This window comes from Coloeus monedula (assembly GCF_965178545.1).
Source record: "Coloeus monedula genome assembly, chromosome: 6".
In the NCBI taxonomy this organism is placed as follows: Eukaryota; Metazoa; Chordata; class Aves; order Passeriformes; family Corvidae; genus Coloeus; species Coloeus monedula.
Window position 1 is genome coordinate 31,361,808 of NC_138786.1, and position 23,297 is coordinate 31,385,104.

The following is a 23,297-nucleotide window of genomic DNA, read 5'->3' on the forward strand; positions in this document are numbered from 1 at the left end:
ATTCTGCTCCCCCTTCCATGTCTTCCAGCTCAGAGGGCTGGGTACTTGGAGAGCAACTAGTTTTACCATCAAAGACTGAGGCAAAGAAGGCATTGAGTACCTCTGCCTTTTCCTCATCCTTTGTCACTGTTTCCCACTCATATCCAATGAAGGATGGAGATTCTCTCTTTGTTTCTCATGTGTTTATAAAAGTCTTTTTTTGGCTTTTACTGCAGTAGCCAGGTGAAGGTCTAATTGGGCTTTGGTCCTCCTAATTTTTTCTCTGCATAACTTCATGGTGTGTTTATACCCCTCCCGAGTCACCTGTCCCTTCTTCCAGAGGTGATAAACTTTGAGTTCAGCCAAAGTTCTCTGATCAGACAGGCTGGTCTTCCTCACTGTCTCATCTTCTAACACATGGAGATGACCTGCTCCTGCACCTTAAAGATTTCCTTCTTGAAGAATGTTGAGTCTTTCTGGATTCTTTGTCCATCAGGACTGACTCCCAAGGGACTCCATCAACCAGGTTCCTAAACAGGCCAAACTGACAAACCTGGTGGAAATCAATGTAGCATCAAAAGAGACAATTCTCTTTTCATTTGCTTTTTTAAAGGTAGGAGCAAACAAGTGATTTATTGAAACGGCGAAGTCAAGTGCTCATTGTTAATTCTTATGTCTTATAAATTTTTTGGTGTACTTGACTTTGCAATCTTAGGTACTTTCATATTATGTATTATATGTGTTATTTCATAGTGAGTTTTGGTTGTATGCTTTAAGGAGCACCAAGAGGTTTCCTAGCTTTGGGGTTTATCCATTTCGCACTAGTTGACGTCTTAGTCGTAACTCTGCATCTAGATACAGAGTTGGGTTCCTCCTCTGGAATTTTTATCAATTCATGAAGCACTTGGAGATCCTTTGAACTGAAAGTTCTGTATGTTGTTGTAACTGAGACACAGGCTTATTGAAATCATTCCAGGCATTTCTTTCATTCCCTTATTACAGAATGGGCATCCTTTACAGCTGATGACTCAATGAATTGTCCTGGTTTAGGGCTGTTCTTGATTCTTGTATTGTTTATAATTTGGAAAAAAACCCATCTCTTTCCAAGCTGTGATATAATAATTTATTGACAATTACTTGTAGGTGTCCAGTGTGTGGATGTCACGTCTGTAGCTGGGAATTCACACAGAGTTACACACGTCCATTAATGGTCATTCACACAACATACAGTGGAATTCAGCTATCTTTCTTAGAGAGCCCTTCTTCCTACCCAAAGGTGTGACTGTGGTGTGATTCTGCGACATGGGCATTTCTGTCTGTAAGAATTACATTTTTGCCTGATCATTGTTGTTCATGGTATTAATGTTTCAGGAGAGCCGAATCTATGCTGTGGCCAAGTCTGGCATGAGGCTGTCTGAAGTGGCCATGGTGAATGATACTTCCAGCTGCTGTAAGTTCTAGACTAGATCCATCCTTAGAGGGAGTTCATGGTGACAGTGTGGGACCTGAGCTTCTGGCTATTCACATTTCTTCGTTTCCTTGCCTGTTTTCAAAGTAAATTTGACCTCATAGATAGCCTCAATAAAGGAAGGGAGGAGAAGATATCTGATTTTGGGGGTGGTTGGTGCTGGGCTGTTTGTGCTTCTACATTCAGGGACATCTTCAGGGATTCCATTATCTCCTCCATCAGTTTTGCCGCCAGTCTTCTGCCTCTGCATGTCTGTGGCCTGTTTTTAGTCTTCTGATTAACCATCACCTTTACCTGTTACGGCTTTTATCTGTTTGGACAAGGGTACACCAGATTGCCACTGTACCATGGGGAGCACAGGGTGGGTAAGGTGTCTTACAGGCTAAATGGAGGGAACATTGCAGCTCTCACTGGGAATTGTATGGAATTAATAACACGTCTCCTGGCCTTTCTGAAGCCAGACTGTCCAGGATAGCAGTCCTCCATGTGCTTCTCCATTAAAACCTCCTCTTTTTCACTGGTTTGTATTATTTGCTCTCTTGCTTTCTCTCTGAATTTTCCCAGTTTCCAATTTCTCGTGTTCAACTTCTGGGCCATTTACCTATCTCATCTACAGAAATGTCACGGTGCCAGTCTACACTACGCTGAAGGGGGTAAGGAGTTACTTCACTTTTCCTGTTGTGGAAAGCATGGTCCAGGGCTGCTAGTAACTTGAGACAAAATAGGATGAAACTGTGCAGTGAAGGAAAGAAAATTAGAGAATGTCAGGAAGTACTGAACATCAAAACAATGCAGAAAGAGTAGCAGATGATAAATATATTTAAGAACACAGAACATTGCAACGAGTTTTGGTCCAGGAAGTTGCAGTGTGCACTATGAAACCTGGAGGTGACAGTGGGTGTAGCCTAAGGAATGAGATGGAACATAAGCGTCGTGGACGAGTAGGAGGGTGTAACCAGAGGAAACCCAAACAAATCAGACTAGAGAGTCCAGCCTGGAAGTTCTCAGACTAGAAGGGAAGGAGCTGAGGAACCCTGGGGCAGAAGTGGGCAAGGCAGTGTGAAAATGAAGGGCATGGGTTTCTCTGTCTTGTGATTGAGGAGGGATTGTCTTGGGCAAATTCTTCTCTCACACACTAACCATACAGGTCTGTTTTCCAGAAAGCCACACAGATCAGCAGTGTGCCTTTCTTAGATGAGTCTTCAGGCTCTGATGATGACTGTGGCTCCCATGCCAGCTTCAGGACGTCTACTGCTGGATCTGAGAACAGGAAAGCTAGCATGCCAGGCAGCCCTCGTGCCGTGAAGAGAGGTAAAGTGGGAGTATTGCTACTGAGCAGGATGAACTCTGTTATCACAGGCAAGATGCCCTGAACAGCATCATTGGTGACAGGCAAATGCTCAGCCAGAGTGATGCTAACAAGGAGTTCTCCCAGAATATGTGCAGACATCAACAGTAGAAACAGTAGAAACAAGTTCTCTTAGATGTTTTTTACTGCTGATAGATTTCTATTCAGGCAATTGCTAAACTAAGATTGCAGGAAGGATTGCCCTCCCAAATTCATCACGTATCCAGTCATCCATACCTTTTCTGTGACTTCTCCTTGGAAGCAAGCTACTACTGACACAATAAAGAAAATTCTTTTTTATCTTTGTCATTGGCTGGTAATTTCTTGACCAGTAAGCACATCTCTCCTTTCTTTGAGAGACATCGGGTAGTTTGAGTCCTGACTAGGACTATTTTTCTTGCCTGCTGGGAGGGCTAAACTGATTCCTTGAATGGAATTTTCATTACTGTTGGTTGTCTTTAAAATAGAATTGTATTTCTTGTAGTCTTAACTTTTATTGTGATGCATTGGCAGATGTGCCTGTGCATTGCCATGTGCCAGTGGTAAAAGATTCCCAGAAAGCAAAGCCCCATTGCTAGTGAAGAATCCTTTTCCTTAGCTGGAATCAGAGGGGCTTGAGACTTTATAATGGATACTCCCAGATGAAAACAAGCTGTCTCTCCTTCAGATAACAAGTCTGTTGATTTTTATTTTATATATGTATTTTTTTTGAATCTGTTTTTATTCAGCAATAAATTTATTATACCGTCAGTATCCAAAACTCACTTTTCACTACTTGTCTTCCTAGGGAAATAAAAAGAGGCCTCAGAAGTCACATGAGTGGGGTCTGAGTTTCCAAAGTCTGATCTGATTTGTCCTTCTTGAACCAAAAATAAACCTCAATGGTGGATGCAGAAACCTTTTTGGAGTGTACAGTATTCAGTTCATGCTTCTGCCATGACTCTCATTCCTCCCTTTATTTTGAACAGGTGTATCTATGTCCTCGCTGAGCTCTGAGAGTGACTATGCCATCCCTCCTGATGCCTACTCCTTGGATGGTGACTATTCAGAGCCAGAACATAAACTACAGCGAACATCTTCCTATTCCACTGATGGTGGAATCTGCACTGTAAGTCTTGCACTGTTACTGCTATGTTACACTTGGAAAGGGATGCAAACAGAGCCTTGGCCTGAAAAGAGAAAAGTGTAACTATAGTATATTGAGTAATCCCCCTGCAAAGGGATGCTCTAACAGACTGGGCTATTGCTCCAGCTGGGAGACCAAAAGACACTATCTGGTGCTTCAGAAGAAGGTGCATTTCTGTTATGTGGTTAGATAAAAGTATAAGCATCAAGGGTTGTATTCTTTCCTGTTGACCTATATTGGTTTCCTGGGGTTGTGTTCTACTTTAATGACAGCTTTACACTTTTGGGACAAAATAAACCTGGAAATTCAGAGGAAGGAAGGAGAAAGTAAAGAAACCTCAAAATGAGCAGCAATAAAGTCTGTACTCTTCAATGCAGGAGATCAAACAGGCAAGGAACAGGAGTCTAATCATGGCATAGAGACAGCCTTTACTTTTATTTGGAAAATCAGTGCTTTGGTAGGAAGAGAAAAAAGTTTACAGTGCATCAAACAATCAGTGAAATGATCTTTGATGGCTGCTACTAAACAAAGCAAAAAATTATGGGAGATGCAGCAAATGTCTGGGCTTGATTTCAGCACACTTTCATTTGTATTTTGAGAGGTGCAAGGTAACCTCCTCTCCACTTTGCTCTGTCCTCCAGGAACCCATGGAGAAATCGGGCTACTTGCTGAAAATGGGCAGCCAGGTAAAGACATGGAAAAGACGATGGTTTGTTCTCAGAAACAGACAAATCATGTACTACAAGTCCCCGGTAAGTCACTGGGGATACATTTCCTCCTCTTTAAAGGTACAGAGAAATTCAATATACTGAAAAACCACTTTTGGTTAGACGTGTCACTGTTTTGAAAATCATTTACGAACATTAGAAAGATTCACTGTATGCATCAGATGAAGAACAAAGTTATTATTAATAAACTTGTCACTTAACAAATGTCTAGCTGAATCTTGAAAACTTCCAAAGGTGGAAATTCAGCCACCGTCTTGGTAGCTACTGTATGTTGTATTGTCTTCCCAGTTAGAAAAGGTTTGGTTTGTTTGGGTTTGGTTTTGTTTTATTAATCATATTGTCCAATCTGAACTCCATAAGACAGTATTTGTTATCACTGCCCTTGTTACGTTGTTTGCCACTATTGAGGAGACTTTTGCAATGGGATCACACTGTCTCATATTTCACCTGGCAACCTTAGGCTGTCCTTTCCAGCTCACGAATGCAGACTCCAAGCTGCACGTGCATATGATGATGTATTTAAGTAATCTAAGACCCATCTGAGGTTTCCTACTGAAAAAATTGTTTGCTTTTCGTTCCTCAGAGTGATGTTATCCGCAAACCACAAGGGCAGCTGGAGCTGAATTCCTCATGCCAAATTGTCAGAGGTGAAGGGTCCCAAACATTCCAGGTAGGTGTTGCTTTTTTATCCTGCAGATAACCATACACTCAGTGGCTGGGTGAGGGAGCACTTATTTCAGACTGAATGGTACTGTGTGTCTCAATTGATATGAGCTAACTTTATGTGGTCTCTGTGTTTCCTGGCACAAAACAGGCAGTTAGTCTAATTAATAATGAGGAAAGAGCTAAATTGTAACCCAAATACACCCTTTTGAAATTAAAAAAAATTCATATTTACTTTTTTCCTGTTTTACACCATAACACTTTCCCTTTTTTTGCAGGAGTTAGAGCTTGAAATCTGTGGGGGAAAATGATTCTTAGAACAATTAAAACCAGCTAGTACCTAGGATCTTTCTGAGAGACTTCTCTCACAAGATCTCAAGCCTGACTTTACATGCCTGGAGGATCTAAAAAAAATCTGAATAGTTTGATTCCTTTTAGAATTTGACTTCTAAAGTATTAGAAGTTAGACCATCACTGGGTTCACTTTTAAGTCATTATTGACTTAATTAGAAAGGCAGTATTAAAGTTTCTTTCATACTTTGAAAGGCACATGGCCTGGCTTGTGACCTACCTTCTGCCCTTATGGAACTGAAGTTGCTAAGGCCTAATACTATTAAATTTATAGCATCTTTCCTCTCAGAGTCACAAGGTAATGAAGGCAAAATGCAATGTGAAGTGAAGGCAGCAAAACCCACATTTATGTAGTCATCTTTAAAATGAAAAACTAGCTGCAGCACTGAGGAACAAGAAAGGATGAGAGAGGACACAAAGCCACAGTATCCAATGGAAACAGCAAGAGAGCTTGTGAGAATTCGATTCATCTGAGTGTCATTTCTTTCACTTGGGCGTTGAGGATTAGCACCTTTTTTCTTACTCTCAGAAAATTCTCTCCTGAATGACCAAAAAAAAAAATCTGTATGACATAAAGAAACTCAGCAACTGAAGAAAAGATTTGTAGGTGTGCAGATTTATACTTTCTCACTCCTTTTCCTTCCAGCTTGTGACAGAAAAGAGAACCTACTTCCTGACAGCAGACTCTCCCAATATCCTGGAGGAATGGATTCATGTCCTACAGAGTATCCTGAGAGTACAAGTGAGTGGTCCTGTTGGCGTTCCTCATAGTGATGCTAAACCTACTGTGAAAGGCTGGCTCACGAAGGTAAAATAATATTTCATACTTTATTCAGTTTAGCTTGGAATTCACAGTGCACCAGCTTCTTGGTTTGCACAGTAAATGTGAGCAAGAAATTAATATTTTAATACTCTCTGTAAGAGTAGGGAAAGAAGGAAAAGTGGCTGTAGATTTCTGTATTTCAGAGTGAAGCATTTATATAAATGATAAGGAATGGGACAAACAAGGCTACTGAAAGGTACTGACTGTCAAGTAGTAGGTAATAACAATGATCTAGTTTATGTGTGCTTTTCTTCAGCAGAGTTCACAGCTTGTCATAGTAAAAAAATCAACACTGTTGAATGTCACGGTTAAGTGATCTTTAACTTGGTGACATAGGAGAGTTTCAAAAAAATGGCTTGTATGGTTCCAGGTTAGCATTTAGTTCTGTCATAACAGACTTCAGGTACATTAGTACAAAGTACAATGGCTGAAAATTCTTATTCTTTGTATCATTTCCATAGATTAGTTTGACATTGCAAGTTACTGTGAATATTTTAATATACTTCTGGTCAGGTTCTAAGATAGCTAAAGACAACCTTCATCTGAAGGTTATTCATCTTCAATAGGAAACAGCTATCTAGACTATAGGCTGACTGTTCTTTTCTTGCTGAGAAGAAGCGATTTGTTGTTATAATCTTTAAAACGTTATCGTTAATATTATATTTCAGTATATAGAAATTATAAGTTACTATGAATGAGTAAAACACTTCACAAAACCTTAGACCCCTTCCCATAAGCACCCATGTACTTGGGTGGGAGCTACTTGCCTGTTTTTGGAAGGGGTGCCCTGTATGTTTTGAGAGGAGCTTATATTAGCATAAAATAATATATGCAAAGTTGTAAGGGAGAACTGAATTGGAAATTGAAATCCTAGAAGGTCATTCTGAAAATACTGCTGATATTAAAAATATGGATATGTTTGTCCTCCTTACAGGTCAAGCATGGTCACTCTAAGCTGGTCTGGTGTGCACTGATTGGAAAAACTTTCTACTACTATCGAAATCATGAAGATAAGGTAATTCCTTTTTCTCCTTTTTTTTCTGGACCCTCCTTTCCCATTTCTCATGAAGTTTTCTTTACTGTTACTGCTTCTGTGTGTCATGTCTCTTTATTGGTTGTACTCTTCTAACAGCACCGGTTCCACAGCTTTATATTTTCTGTGATTTTATTTTTTTAACCTTAAATGACAGCAGACTTAAAAGGCAAGTGATTGCTCTTTCTCAGATCACTCTGTACCTTGTTCCTCATTTTCTGTATTTGGTCTTGTGTAGCCTTCTGAGCAGACTTTCATACAGCAGCTGATAGATTCCACATATCGTCATGAAAACAGATAGCAACCACATTCTGGGAAGAGGGAGGCAATCAGTGTAATGCACTGCCATTTCTGGACACTTGGCCCAATAGTCCATTCCGTTGTTTTGGTGATGTCAAACCCCAAGTTTTAAAATATCAAGAAATACTGTGACTTATATTTGGGATTGACCTCCAGAGTTGGCACAGCAGATCTCCTCTCTTGTCTGAATCTAACTACTTATGAAATTTTAAAAGTATTTCTTTTCCAGTAGCAAGCAGAAAGTCTGACCAGGGTCAGAAAACTGTGGCTCAAGATACTAAGCAATTGGCCCTCAAGTGTAATGGGAAGAAAGCAGTATCTTATGGGAAAAAATATCTTTTTATTTGCATATTCTCATTCTAATCTGTAGATGCTCTCCCAAGAAAAATAGAAGTAGTGACACGCTTTGTAAGAACTTTATGAAAGAAGAGATTCTCTAGAAATGCAAGGTTACATTAGCTAAGTACTGAATTATTTATTCCTTACATTTTACAGAACTGTCAACATTTTTACTTGGCTTTTCTTTCCCAGTGTTCCCTGCCCATACTGGGAGATGAGTTACATTTAATTAATGTGCTTCTGCTTCTCATAGTGTCCTTTAGGGCATCTGCCTCTACGTGAGTCCAAGGTGGAAGAAGTAGACCGTTCCTGTGACTCTGATGAAGATTATGAAACCACTGGTGGAGGACTTCTCTCATCCCACTGTACACTGGTGATTCACCCACAGGACCAGAGTCCCACGTATTTACTTATCCGCACCAAACAGGAGAAGGTATAAAAAGCAGTCTTTTTTTGGAGCAAGAGTCTTTTGGTACCAATGAACAGATTGGGTCATATAGGCTTAACCTGATTGTAGAAAACAGGCCTGAATTGACTCATACTGTTGTCATCCTTATGCCTAGAACACCTGGCTGTACCATCTGACCGTTGCAGCTGGTAGCAGTAATGCCACAGTGGGCACATCATACGAACAACTCATTGGAAAGCTATTGGATGCAGAGGGAGACCCTAGTAAGTAAGCACCACAAGCTCTTCCATGGTATCAAGGCATAAGGAAGAATAATTTCAATTCCCAGTTTAATCCAGTCAAAGGTGAGGGAAGGGATTTTCGGTAGTACATCATATGGTATAGTGTCCTTCTCCCCTTGTTCTCAGACAAGTCTATCACATTGTCACATCATTTATCAAAGCCTCTGAAATGTCTGTAACAACAATTCAAATTAAAATAAAGAACTGGTGCTTTAATTTTTTCCTGTCTTTGTTGGTCTTGATTTTCTTTTCCAGGAAATCTTGACCATGCAAACATGTGCTCTTTTCTCCTAATACACTCAAACATACTTGCCTTCCCATCTGTTTCTCTGTCTGCACGTATAAACCCTTATACATACATCCATGCTCGTCTGTTCCTCCTCACCTTTGATACCTGCTCATGCATTTATGTTTACACACCATGTTCTCAAATATGTATTAACATTTGCAGTCATACTTAAAACTCTTCTTGCATTCTCGCATATTCTGGACCCATATGTGAACATTGCTTCCTGTTGAATAGTGACTTGCACTAACAAAGACCCCCACTGCAGGCAGCTGCCCTGGAAGGGTTTGTGTCTCTGGTTTGAACACACACCTGAGCAGCTTCTCACCAGAATCCGGCTGATGAGAAGTTCTGATGTAGCAGGACTGAGGATGCCAATACTTCTTTTTGCTGATACTAATGCTGCTGGTGACTCCTTATCCATGGTGGGCTTTGCTGAAATCAGTGAAGTATCACCAAAGATAATGTGGCCTAGTGCAGTGCTGCTTCCTCGGGTGTTTTGCCATCTCAGCAAGGCTCCTTGTCAACATGGACGCTGTTCTCTCTCTTCTGTTTCTGACACTGCATGTTTTTGCCTATCTGCTACCTCAGATTCTCCTCTGTGGAAGCATCCTATGTTGTGCTACAGTAAAGATGGGTTGCACACATCCCTCACTACTCTGCCATCAGAGGCTCTACAGACTGAAGCTCTGAAACTTTTTAAGGTATTTAAAGGGACATTGCATGGTTTTCAGTTATTTTGCTCTGTTGCTGGGGCAATAACATTTTTTGGTCATGTACGACATTTACTGTCGCTATGGGTTGCTTTAGACAGGCCTGCTGGTTCATTTAGGTGTCATTCATTCTTTGGAGGTTTAACTTTTCTTTTGCAGGATCTGGGTTTAGGAGTAATGTCCCCCACAGACTTTATGCTTCAAAGTGAGCTTTATCTTCCTCTTTCCTCTCCAATAGTTGGATTGAAGGAAACAGAAACAATTCACTGGTAAACTCAGTTGTGTCAGTAAGGAAAGTGGTGAAGCCACTGGAGATTGCATTTTTGCACTCTCTGAGTGTAAGATCAGCAGTGCGACTGGACAGTGTGAACTAGGTAAAGCAGAGGCATGAAAGGCAGGAAGCACGTTTTCTCCTCAATTCTCTTGCTGACTTGTAAGTTCTTTAGACCAGGGGAGGTTGAGTAAATTTTCTAGTTGCCATAACTAAGGAAGGAGGAATAGGAATTAAGTGTTGACTCTCCTCCCTCCCCTCAAGGTTATTTAGTAACTGTCTGTAAGTTAATAAATACATCTGGGGAACCTGGCCTGTAAAGTACCAGACAAGAGTTGCTGTATTCATGGCATTGACTAACTTCTACCCTTTCACAGTCCTGTCAGCTGTTCATCAACGTTCCTGTGGAGGCATCCTCTATTGATTACCATGTGTCACTTGCCCAGACAGCACTGCAGGTGTGCTTGACACATACCGAGCTGCAGAACGAAATTTACTGTCAGCTTGTTAAGCAGACCAGCTGCCGACAACCCCAGAACCATTCAGTCGTTCAGGTCAGTTCCTTTTCATTCACTGCCACTCTGCAAATACTTTCCATTTAATCCCATGCTTTTAATAATTAGCTATGGGTCTGGTTCTCATAAAGTAGTGCTTATGCTAAAGGTGTGCTGGGGGAAAGAGAATCTCAGCACTGGTGTGCAAAGAAAAACACTAATATAACTACTTGAAAAATAATTTTTAGTTTAAATGTAACTGTTTATCAGTGGCAAATGGTCTATGCATTCAGAATCAAAGTTCACAGCGTGTGTTGTCTTGCTGTAACTGTTACATGGTATTAATTTTGTTTTGCATTTTAGATAATCAACAGCATACAAGGCATGAATATTACTATTAAGCATGAAATCTGAATCTTGCACTGTAATTGTTGGGTAAATAAAATTAATAAGTTACAGCATGAATGTACACACGTGATTACAATATTCCCAGCTCAAATGAGACATTAAAATCAGGTTGAATAATAATGGATCTAATTTGAAATAAAATTCCCTTGTGCATTTTTGGTTATGATTTTCAGTTACATAGTGTTAATTTAAGTCTTAATTGTTGACTCAGTTGTGGTTAAAATACTCAAAATTTTCAGAAGTAGCCAATCATTTAGAACTCTTCTCAGAGTCCAAACTGAGATACTGAAGAGCAGTCTGTCTGACCATCACTTCCCTCTGAAACATCTTGAACTACACACCTAAAAAGGGTCACTCCAGAAAGCAGAAGTCACCATCCATTATTTTGACTGTAGTATTCTATGAAAGACAGCAGGTAAGAAGTACAGAACAAGAATGATGTCCAGTTTTGTGTTCACAGTGCTGGCAACTCCTGGCTTTATGTGCTCCTCTATTCCTGCCTCAACATCACTTCCTCTGGTACATCAAACAGCACTTGCAGCGACATGCAGATCCCAGGTAAGGACTGCAACAGCATTTCATTCTGCTCAGCTGACTGCCTCTTGCACCCACTACAGATAAAGAGGGAAGTAATTTTGGAGCACACACACCTACAAATATATATTGAGAGGGAGGACAGAAGGTTCCCATCAGTATAAAGCTGTGCCCCTTCAACCATTCATATTAATTTGTCACTTAGATGAAGCTAGTTCACAAAACTGAGTAATCTATACTAGCAAAAGAACTTTCTGTAGAAATAACTGGAGCTACATAGGGGAGTTTTTTGCTTATGCAGCTACGTTCTTTTATTGACAGACAGACCAAAGTAATTACTTGGAATGAATTATTCAAATTTTAGGTGATTACGTTCTGGTGTCAGGTCACCAAGCAAAGTGACAGAACAAAAGTACGGCAGAAAACATCTCAGGGACGCATAAAAAGTTAGGAAAAACTAACAAACCTGAAATATGTGATAGTATTATTTTCTATTACCTCTTTGGTGTGCAAGTATGGTAATAGCAAGAAGTTGTTCTCCTTTGCTCATGCTGTGCTCTTTGTTTCCATGGTGATCTGGTCTTCAGTGTATCTCACTGTGTCCTTAGCAGGGAGGTCACAGCTAGAGATGTCTAGTTGTCTGTTGCAAAAATATACTGTTGTTAAGACAAAAGAGTAGTTTCCTTTCAAATAAATATTCATATTCAGTTAATAAGCCTAAATCTGCCATGGAACTCAAGCTAAAAGTCTCCTGGCACTGCAAAGGAAACGTGTACTGCTATCAAGTATTTTAAATGTTTAAATGCTGCCTCACATTTGCTATTTCTTCTCAAAAGCAAAAATACAGATATTGGGCACTCCTCAATGTTCAGGTTCTCTCTGTTTGCTAAGACAACATGTTAGGGATCTTTTGTCTAGTACTAGGAGCCATCTCTTCAAACTTATGTGTTACCAGCTCCCAGACTGGCCCATTCAACTCAGTAGTGGAGCTGCACAACTGTTGGAGGCTGTTGAATTTCATAAGGATTTGCTGGGCCCTGTGAAACTGATTTATTACATCAGCTTCAAGCTCTGCTATGCTGATGGTTGGCCCAAAAGTACCTTTGTGAACAAATAAAAAGTTGTTAGCCCAAAAGTATCTTTATGAACAAATGCACTCCAAGCAGAAACAGAAAGGAAGTTTATTTATACGATCCTGCTATGAAACAATTATTAGGGCTAGAAAAAAACCCCAGAAATTACATGAAAATGTGCCTATGCTCACCTGTAGTTTATATTAGATTTGGAGCAGTTCCTAAATGGGATTTAGTTTGGTTCCTTCTCCCTAGCTCTAGGAATACTTACCTCTCTTTGGATGGAGCAGATAGAGCTGTTTCTTGACCAGTTCAGTAGATCTACTTTCCCTGTTTCACACAGCAAGCAAGACACTAGAATGTTTACACTGCATAATGCCAATGGTCTAGATCTATTCTAGGTATTAGAAGATCTTAATTAGAAGAATTATAGATCTTAATTCTAGGTATTGTTTTTCGTGAAAGGGGATCTTAGCGTACATATCAAGTCTCTAAAAGGGGAATAAAAGTGAGAAGTCATGGGGCTTAGGAGCATTTGGAAACCAAATATAACAGCTTATTGATGAAGCAAGATTATCTATTTGATTATTGTCCAAGCTCATTACTGGGAAGGTGAACAATATATTGCTACAGTGAAAAGCCAGAACTCCTGACTTCCATGTTGCTTGTAGGGATTTAACTGGAATTTTAATCATGTACTGAGCTCCTGAAGGCATCTTGAATGGAATTATTTTCCCCTGCAAAGTGATAGCACAGCTACAAATCCATAAAAATCCTTCCATTTCAGACCTTATTCAGTATATACATTCTTAACATTTTTGTGCAAGGTGCAGTTGACTGTTCCTGCTTGGCTTTAGAGACGCTTGCATCTTTTTGGTGTTGTTCAATGGAGCACTCTCTTCAGTAGACAGTAAACTGATCATCTTGGTAACTATCCCTATCCTATATTGAACTGTCAACAAATCTAAGCTTGCCTGGAATCTCTGTTGAGTCTCTTGTTTGGCAGATAGGGTTAATGGAAACTTACAGTTTGTACAGCCATGTAAATTGATAAACACAGCTTGTAATGCATTAGTCTCATAGGATTATACAACTCAATATTTACCAGGACTTGACATGATAGTAACTAAATTCCACTGGCATGACAGCGAGTTTGAGGGTGAATTGATCTTGACTTGACAGATACTATGATGGCAACAGGGCCCAGAAGAGAATATGTGTCCAGCCCACCTAGAAGCAGGGAATACTCTTGTGTTTCCTAGAGAGTCCATTGTCTGCCTTAGTTTTACAGGTCCTTGGAGCTCAGGTTTGTGTTGTAGCTTTGCACTTGAGCTGTTAGTCTGTCAAGATGAACCGTGTATCTGCACAGAAATACATCTTTGCTTGAGCAAAAGCCTGAGGGAGGAATGCGTTGTCATGGCATGGGAAATTGAAGAGGACATGGCACTTGGAGCATGTTTGTGGTTCTCTCCCCCTTTGCCTAGGAGTGAGATAGGCAAGTATGCCATCTACTGCCAGAGATCAGTGGACCGCACTGTGCAGGCTGGAGAGCGGGAAGCCAAGCCCTCCCGGATGGAGATCGTGTCCATCCTGCTGAGAAATCCCTACCACCACTCACTCCCCTTCAGCATCCCAGTGCACTTCATGAACGGAACATACCAGGTGAGCCACCACAGCTGCCTTTCTTCTGGGCACTAGAGGACTGCACCATAACCTGCCTCTTCGTGTGGGTGGGTGGCACCATGGTATTTATACATATTGGGAGTTGGGAGATAAACACTGTTTCTTCTCCTTGCTGTTTTAGCTGATTTTCCAAGAAGGTGAAAGGAATTAATCCCTAGCTCTACAGATCTTAGGAAGAAAAGGTAGCTGAGAAAAAGGGAGAGATGCTGGAAGTGTCTCAATATGGGAAAGAATGTGTAATATGGAGGGAGACAATACACAAGTGTTGTCACTGGAGCTGGAAGTTAATCCTGAGAGATTGATCTGTAGGAAACCACCTTCATTAGCTGGGATACCCATCAATGGTCACAATTCTTGTATCCTCAGTTAAGTCCCCTATCATTGCAGGTTGTAGGTTTTGATGGTTCCTCAACAGTTGATGAATTCATCCAGAGACTGAACCAGGAAACAGGAATGAGGAAGCCATCCCATATGGGATTTTCTCTGTTCACAGATGATCCTTCTGGCAGGAATTTGGAACATTGTTTACCAGGCAACATGAAGGTATTTATTTTTCCTCTCTGCTACCTTTAGTACACATCTTTGAAGAACTGCCAAATGGTTAATAAATCTTTATCTTAATGAATTAAAATCAAATAAACTTGGATATTGTCTATCTAGATTAATATTCACAGATGAGATATTAATTCCTGCACTTGGGTCACAACAACCCCATGCAACCCTACAGGCTGGAAAGCTGCTCAGAGGAAAAGGATCTGAGGGTCTTGGTTGACAGCTGCCTGAACGTGATCCAGTAGTGTGCCCAGGTGGCCAAAAAGGGCAATGACATCCTGGTCTGTATCAGCAATACTGTAGCCAGCAGGACCAAGAAAGTGACTGTCCCCCTGTACTCAGCACTGGTTTTGGGCCCCTCACTACAAGGAAGGCATCAAGGTGCTGGAGTGGGTCCAGAGAAGGACAACGAAGCTGGTTAAGGGTCTAGAGCACAAGTCTGATGAGGAGCAGCTGAAGGAGCTGAGGTTCTTTAGCCTGGAGAAAAGGAGGCTCAGGAGGACTTTACTGCTCTCTACTACTGCCTGAAAGGAGGCTGTAGCCAGCTGGGGGTCGGTTTCTTCTCCCAAGTAGAATGACACGACAAGAGGAAGCAGCCCAGAGTTGCTCCAGGGGAGGTTCAGGTTGCCTATTAAGCAAAATTTCTTCACTGAAAGAGTTTCTCAAGCATTGGAACAGGCTGCCAGGGAAGTGGTGGAGACAACACCCCTGGAGGTATTTAAAAGGGCTATAGATCTGTCATTTGGGGACATAGTTTAGTGGTAGATTTGGCAGTGCTGGGTTAATGGTTAGGATTGCTGATCTTAAAGGTCTTTTTCAACCTAAATTATTCTATGATTCTATAATTAGCTAGCCTAATCTGATATAGTTCTTAATAGAAAGAATTTTATTTTATTAGGTGATAAATTGGTCAATTTTTAAAAAGTCTAACTCCGATTTTAGCACATATTAAAGTTTAATTTTTCTTGACTACAGATTTGAAACATGACCGAGCTAGCCAGGATGATCAGATATTACAACTGTCATCAAATATGACACTCCTAATTGAGACAAATTTATGTTAGGCTGTGAGTCTTCTGGCATGTCTGTATAAATTCCATTTATTTGATTGTGAAGTATCTCCTTGCTATCTCCAGATAACTCAGGCTTTCATTGTTCATAAGCTTTCTTAGGGGAGAAAGCTCTACTGAGTATGGCTTCACTTTAAGGAAGAGTGCAGTGCCTCAGATGAAGGGAAAAAGAAAGAAGATAAAGTATTAGCATGTGTCTTTCATATGGAGATTTTTACCCATGCTGCAGCTGAATGATGGCCTTAATTGAGCAGGCTGGCTGCCATGAATGAGACACATCAGAGTTTGGTACAAATCTGTGAGAATAGTTTGTCATACAGCAATAATGGAGGAATAGTTCTACTGCCAACTTTGAAGAGGTCCTGATACCTGTAGGGGACTTAAAACAATCAATTTTACACAGTGTAAAATTTCACATTAAGCAACAGAGGGAGAAGACACCAATAACTTTGAAATAGATGGTTTGAAAGGAAACTACCACAGACAGTGCCAAATTATATAGTTGGTTTTAATGGCCTGATATTGACCAGGTAATCTAGAGCTTTGCTGGTAATTGGACCACCATCTGGAGAGATGAGGTGTCAGAGTAAACAAAGGAGCTTGAGACAATCAAAGGGATCACTTTGTCTTGGCAAGTAAATAATAACCAGTAAATCTCAGTAGCTTAAGAGAACTTTAGAGATCTGATTATGTATTTCATGTGGCTTCTTATGTTCACATTCCTTTCACTGAGATGCCATCAAAAGAGAACTAGGGGCCTTCATTAGACCACTTGTAAAAGGACTCGAATAACCAGGAGGAGCTGAATGGAACCAAAAAAAAATAACCATGTCATTATGAAAAATATGTCTGAGTTACAAAGTTGGAATCTAGGACCAAACATTCCCAAAGTTTGGACATTCACATCCAAGGATTTGGTATAGCCATGCATATTCTGCTCTGTTCAGAGGATATGTTAGTGCTTTAGTTTGGCTCAGGAGGGCACTTTTGAGGTAAACCTACCAATCATTCCTATTAACCTGCTTTGACTCACATTAAGGAGTAACCTCAGAGCATGAAATTGATTATTTTTACACGAAACATGAACTGGAAGATGTCATCCAACATAGCAGTGGGCTTTCAGGTCACTTGGTCAGACTACTAGTGTGGGTGTGGAGACTTAGGAATGGGTGTTTCTCTGTGCAGATCTGTTCCTCCTGAGCTTTGCTACTTGCTGACGTAGACATAGCCACGAGAGTTACAACCAGACCAGAATTCAGGTGTCCCCCTGCATGTTAGAGCTGGAGTGTTCAGTTGGAATGCTTTCATTTTTACATACTGTGCAATAGAAAAAGGAAGTGTTTCGTCACTTTGAGCTGTGTTTATCTGATCCAGTCTATTTCTTTATCTTCTGTGTTTCACAATATTTTATTCACTTACCTTCCCCTCAAGCCTTGGCTGTTTATTTCACCTCAGTTTGTGTCTCCTTTCTCCTTGCTATTTTTTAAAGATCTGTGATGTCATTTCTAAATGGGAACAAGCCTTAAAAGAATTGCATCCTGGAAAATATGACGGTGGAACAAGAATCGTAAAGTTGACCTATAAGAACAGGTACTGTCCTTTGTTGGGTGGCCTCACTACTGCTGTTAATTAAACATCCTAGACTGCATATATCTCTGTAGATGACCAGTAATTTATAGTATCATTGGTGCCAAAACTATTTTAGCTAAGATTCATTTAAATCCTACAGGAGATGTGATGGCTTTTGTCTGTTACATATACAAAAGCATATGGCCTCGGGGTAAAACCCAAACCACTTTGCAGTAGCAGAATAGACTTAAAATGAGTTAACAACTAGCTGTAGCACAATAAGGTACACTTGGCACAATTTCATTTGCCTAGATCCTAAAACGTAATTGAAGAATGTGTGTTAGGTGAGAGGAAGAGAGACCTAGAGGAAAAATCACCAGTGAAAACAAGTGTGCCGAAACTTGCAATTAAATGAACAGTCACAAAGATGAAAAAGATACAATAACAATGTTCTAAATCATATGAGCTGTAGAAGAGACATGTAGTAGCAGTGCCCAAACTTTATAAAGAAAGAAATGTTAAAAGTTAGATGATGAAAGATAGTAGAGAAGGGAAGTTCAAGATAAAAGATCTAAATCAAAAACTGGAACAAGTTCATCACTTATAATACAGATAGGAATTCTGAATTACAGTAAATCAAGAGCTGTATGAGAACAAGGAGTGAATTCTCTTTGCAGGCAAAACAAAGGCCACCCCAAAACTGAACAGAGAGTTCAATATGGAATATATGAAGATTTTGCTGACTGTAATGGTATAGAAATAAATTTCTGTCAACTTTTTTAGTTGGTGTAATAGAGGTGAAAGCAGAAGTTACTGCTTTTGACCCAGAAGGCAGTATTTGTTTCAGGAGTGAAACTTTGCAGTATTATTTTGTTGGGCTGGAAGGTGCGTAGGCTAGACAACAAGGATGTTTTGATAAGGTCTCTCCAAGGCTGGACTGTTCTAACACTAAGGACTCTGATAATACATTTGTAAGGTCAATATGATCCTAATAGTGTTGTTAATCTCAAAGTGACATAAAAATAAACAAACTGATCCACTGGAATGAATATCTCATGTAGTGGAATTGTGGAATATGTAGCCATAGATGCAGCTTGAAATTAATATGTGAATTAGTTGCTGTGGACTGTGTATGAGGAATGGTTCTGGGAAGCATTCCCTAAGCTGGTGTCTTCAACCCCAACTAATAATCTTGCTATGCCGTGTAAAAAAATTCCAAGTGTGAATGGAATAAAAATCAGTAGGATGCTTTGATTTACAAGCATGTTTCCTTAAACAAAGTCTGCTAATTGGGTCTCTTATTTCCTGCTGAAGCAAACTGAAGAATTTTTTAATAAGTCTTCAGTGTAAGTGGTCAAATCCAAGCTGGCAAGTCTACAAGGCTGCCTTGTTGAAGCTTATATATGTAGAGCAGAGGTAGTTCTCTTTCCTGTGATAAGCAGAGAAGGCCATAACTTAAATATTGACTGTCTGTGCTTGATGGGGATGAATGGACACTGATTTAGCTGTGTTTAATAAAGGTTCACTGTCTAGAAGTGGTTGGCTTACAGAATTCAAATAACTTCTGAAGCTAGAAAGCATGTTTTGAGCCTCCTTGCTCAAGTCTTGTTCATAAGGGAAGCACCTCAGCTTCCAAACCTCTGTCCAGTACCCCCTCAATGAAAAACAAAACGAAACAAAACACACTTTTATTTTGCCTCACCTTCATTCAGGTTCCCAGCTGTCCATTCAGTTCACAGTATCTTTTTACCTTCACAATCCTGTCTACTTTTCAGACTATATTTTCGGAGCCAGGCCAAAGGTGAGACAGACCGTGAGCGGTTGCTACTGGCCTTCCAAGTGAGCAATGAAATAGCCAATGGAAGGTTTCCTGTTAATAAGGAATTAGCTCTGGAAATGGTGGCTCTAATGGCTCAGGTGAGTAAGGCAGAAATCCTCTCTTTTGTCCTCCTTCAGCTGCACACTGACTATGTTTGACTAAGCAGCTCCCTTTTGATATAAAAAAAACAAATACGTGATATTAGCATACATATGTTAGAACACCTTTTGCTGTAGGGAAATTTGCTCTAGCTGTGCCTCTCCTTTCCTTCTCAAGAAAAACACTGGAAAAAACAGAGTGAGGCTGGACTATCACCAGACCTGCCCTTAGTAGCTTAGTACCTTAGTAGAGATATGGAAATAGGACCACCACTGGAATTCCATTACTAGTAAAAACTTCCACTGTTGCACTGCTAATACCCTGTTACTCAGGAAGATCGTCTTCTAGGATCCTCTGTTAGGTCTCCAGGCTTGCATTTAGTATTTTACCACATAAAACACACATTGTGGGTTGTGGGCATGATAAGCAGTGTAATAATTTTTTACTGACCTGAAACTGAGTGTTGTATTTGTTAAAGCGGCATAAACTGAGATGAAGAATCTGGGGACATGGCCCAAACTATTTACAAATATGCTGTTGTTTTAATTGGCCAATTGAAAATAAATCCCCAAAGCCTGGCAGTTTATACAGATGTGTCTCCTTACAACAAATATCTGGCTGAAATCATGTTCCACTCTTAGATCAGTACCATAATTCCTTTGGCAGTTGTATCCTCAGTGGTTGCTCTTTTGTTATATTTACTATGGTAAATGCTGTAGACAACATTCCCCAGCCTGTGTCTTTTTGCATGACTCATAAACACACTAGTTATCAGTATGGGAATTCATGGAATGTTCTACTGCATTAAAAACCCCATAGTATTGTTGCACTATAAACTATAATGTTGTCTTAGGTGGAATATGGGGATTTGGATCGACCAGGATCTTCAAGTCCTGGGGGAACATCAAAATTGAAAATGCAGCATCTTCTCCACCAGGTTTTAGATAAATTCTACCCTAAACACTACAAGCAGAATATTACTCCTGAACAGCTCAGGTAAATTGTTGGTTCTTGAATACTTTGCACTGAAATCAGCTTTTACTTGCCAAATTGTCTTTACATTTAAGAAGTTTCAAGGAGTCCTGTCAAGCTTATTTGATGTAGAAACTCAAACAAAACAAAAGTGTCAGGAAAAGGTTCCCTTAAAAGAAAAAACAATGTAAAAAGAGCCAAATCACCAACTAATTTTGCCATAGACAAGAAGTTTAAGCCTTTCACTTCCAAGTTAGGCATCTCAGGTTCAACAAACGAACCCAAGCCTAGGATGAATTCTCTTTCTAAGTTTTTGTTTTATGCTTCCCCCAAGCGTCAGTTGAATCCAGATGCCTAACATTTGCAATGAGTCATAAAGCCAGCTCGTATGAGTTGCTTCAGGCCATGCAGGGATTCTGGTAGGACATATTTTGGCAGGGTTTTTTGATGTTCTGACTTGGAAATTCTCACACACAATGCAGAGAGCTCAAGTACAAAATTCACATGTTGCCACAGATCTCAGATCTATCTGATTTAAAGTAAGAGAATGGTCTTCCTACAGATCCTAAGCTATTTAGGGATGCAGTGGTGGAACTAACACAGTTACCTCCTTTTGGAAGCAAATTCCATCTGCATGTAGCCAGGTAGCTGCCAAACCATCCCTAGTGAGCCAAATCAAGAGTGAGCTAATATATATTGCCACTCCATGTAGAGCATACTACAGGCAAGGTATGAGGAAGGTGAGGAAGTCTGTGGAAGTAGAGAAAAGCTAAAATAAACTCAGGTTGTACAACCAATAGTGCTAACAGCCCTGTCCGTGAGTGCTGTGTAGAACAGCCCTTTTGGAGTAAAGAGGTACATTTATTAACTGCTCTGATTTTACACATCTTTGCTTGGAAGACATTACTAAATAATACTGTCTTGTGTCTTGGATTCCTCAGGCAACTAACAGACAGGCTGGCGACGAAGTGGATGGTGCTGCAGGGATGCTCTCCATCAGAATGCATTCGAATTTATTTGACGGTGGCCCGGAAATGGCCTCTCTTTGGAACCAAAATATTTGCTGCTAAGGTAACTGGAGCACACTTTATTCTGTTGCCAAGAGTGAATTATCTGAGCAGAGACACACCTACAGTCTCTGGTAACACAGGTTGAAAATGATTCTACTTCAGAAAGGGAAAAAAGCTAACAATACTCTGTTCTGGACAAACAGCCCTGGTACCATATGGGTTGAAGAAGAAGGAAGACAAGTATATTCTTACCAGTAGGGGCTGCTAGTGTTCAGTAAATAAATACTGAAGGTTCCCTGGCTGCATCAATTGATCATCATCCAGAGTTCTACCTGTCCTTACAAGCCTTGCCAAAGCTTTGTCAGGCAGGAATTTCCCTGGGCATCAAGGCTGCAATGACAGTTTAAAAAATAAGATTTACATACCGCAGTGGGGGAGGAAGGGAAGAGCCCCCCTAAGTCACACCTGGCAGCTGATGCCAGCTATAAGAAGAATGGGTACTTCAGTCCTGTTCTCTGCTTGACACAGAGCTGGATAATTTCCTTGCCACATGAGAGAGGCAAGCACTGCTAATGTCCTGTTGCAGAAACAAAACCAAAAGTACACACTGGGTAAGGTGCCAGCCCACAGGCATCAGTGGGAGAGCAAAGAACAGCTGGAGGGAGTGGTTCTCCCAATAGCTTGTACCATCCCTCACCCCATTCCAGGCTTGAGCTCTGTACCTATTGCCCATGCCTGAAAAAATGTCTTAGCACACAGTGGCTGTCTGAGAAATCTTGTTTTGGCATTAACCATCTTCCCCATCCCAGCAGACATTTCTGCTGCTGAAAGCTTGAGGGAGGTCTTCTTCGTGGTTACATGTCTTGCTTTGAAGACAGAGCTGCTCTGGTTACAGAAAAAAGTCTAATGATGAAAGGAACCTCTTGAGTAAATATACAAGAAGTTTTCAATAGACAGGTATTTCCACTGTCCGGACTAAAAGAGGTTACTGTCTGAAGAGGTTACTTGTCGCGACGGAGGGAAGGCCCGGACGCTCAATATGAGTGATCAGCAAGCTTCCGTTTATTGATCAGTCGTGGATTACAGATATAGTGTGACTAATGAGGCTTATGCATATTCCAAAAGGCGCAAGCTGAGTGGTTTACGGCACTGCTGCCGACCCCTCCCTCTAGTTCTACCTTTGTGGTCAGCAAGTTCCTCTTTCCCATGCCCCGACCACAAGCTTTCTGTTGTTAACTGTACTGCTCACCAAGGCCAGCACGTATCAGCAAGTCCTCGCTGTATCAGCATAAGGCCTTGGTCAGCTGCAGAGGGTCTATGCATCCTTTGTCACGTAGCTCAGCTGTTATACAAGATGAGTGCGATATTCTGCTAAATCATGCTCTGTAAGCTGCAAAGGGTCTACGTGTCCTCAGTCATGTAGCCAATTCTCTACAGTTACTGACGCTGAAGAATCAGAATATAGAATAGGTCTACCCACAGGTGAAATAATGTTGGTATTTCTGATGATTAACGTATTTTATAACTTTTCAGCAGTTAAACAGCAAAGCCTGTGGCATTAGCCATGTAATAGCAGATTCCCAGGGAAGATTTTATGTCATTAGCCATAACAAGTCATCTTCAACAGACAATTGATGCACATTTGTGGTAAGATTCTGTAAGAAACAAAATGTCATTGATGTGATGGTACTGGGTGCACTGGTATAGAAACCAGCAGGTTTCACTGCCTTCCTGACTGATAGGAGCAGTATAAACACATGTGCTGAGCAGAGCTGCCATGTTGTTGCTCTGTCCTAGCATTTCCTTCAGTTTTAACCGTACTGATGGAATCTAATTAATCTCAAAGCCTTTGTTATCCTTGTATCTCTTGTGCCACTTCTCCAAAAAGTGTATGTA

The 23,297-nt window shown here is 40.6% G+C and overlaps 1 protein-coding gene across 1 annotated transcript in view; it reads left to right on the plus strand.

Annotated features, from left to right (window-relative positions):
* Window positions 1–23,297, plus strand: part of PLEKHH1 (pleckstrin homology, MyTH4 and FERM domain containing H1) — a gene marked incomplete at both ends in the record, with an annotated part of 42,696 nt that overhangs the window by 17,998 nt on the left and 1,401 nt on the right. Inside the window, 19 exons of the mRNA XM_082282955.1 lie at window positions 1,351–1,429; window positions 2,012–2,100; window positions 2,608–2,758; window positions 3,764–3,903; window positions 4,563–4,673; window positions 5,233–5,319; window positions 6,310–6,471; window positions 7,421–7,501; window positions 8,412–8,591; window positions 8,722–8,830; window positions 9,726–9,838; window positions 10,496–10,672; window positions 11,481–11,578; window positions 14,112–14,289; window positions 14,698–14,853; window positions 17,422–17,522; window positions 19,277–19,418; window positions 20,273–20,415; window positions 21,333–21,462. Of these exons, the coding sequence (XP_082139081.1) occupies window positions 1,351–1,429; window positions 2,012–2,100; window positions 2,608–2,758; window positions 3,764–3,903; window positions 4,563–4,673; window positions 5,233–5,319; window positions 6,310–6,471; window positions 7,421–7,501; window positions 8,412–8,591; window positions 8,722–8,830; window positions 9,726–9,838; window positions 10,496–10,672; window positions 11,481–11,578; window positions 14,112–14,289; window positions 14,698–14,853; window positions 17,422–17,522; window positions 19,277–19,418; window positions 20,273–20,415; window positions 21,333–21,462 (2,427 nt within the window). The remainder of the gene's footprint in view (window positions 1–1,350; window positions 1,430–2,011; window positions 2,101–2,607; window positions 2,759–3,763; window positions 3,904–4,562; window positions 4,674–5,232; window positions 5,320–6,309; window positions 6,472–7,420; window positions 7,502–8,411; window positions 8,592–8,721; window positions 8,831–9,725; window positions 9,839–10,495; window positions 10,673–11,480; window positions 11,579–14,111; window positions 14,290–14,697; window positions 14,854–17,421; window positions 17,523–19,276; window positions 19,419–20,272; window positions 20,416–21,332; window positions 21,463–23,297) is intronic.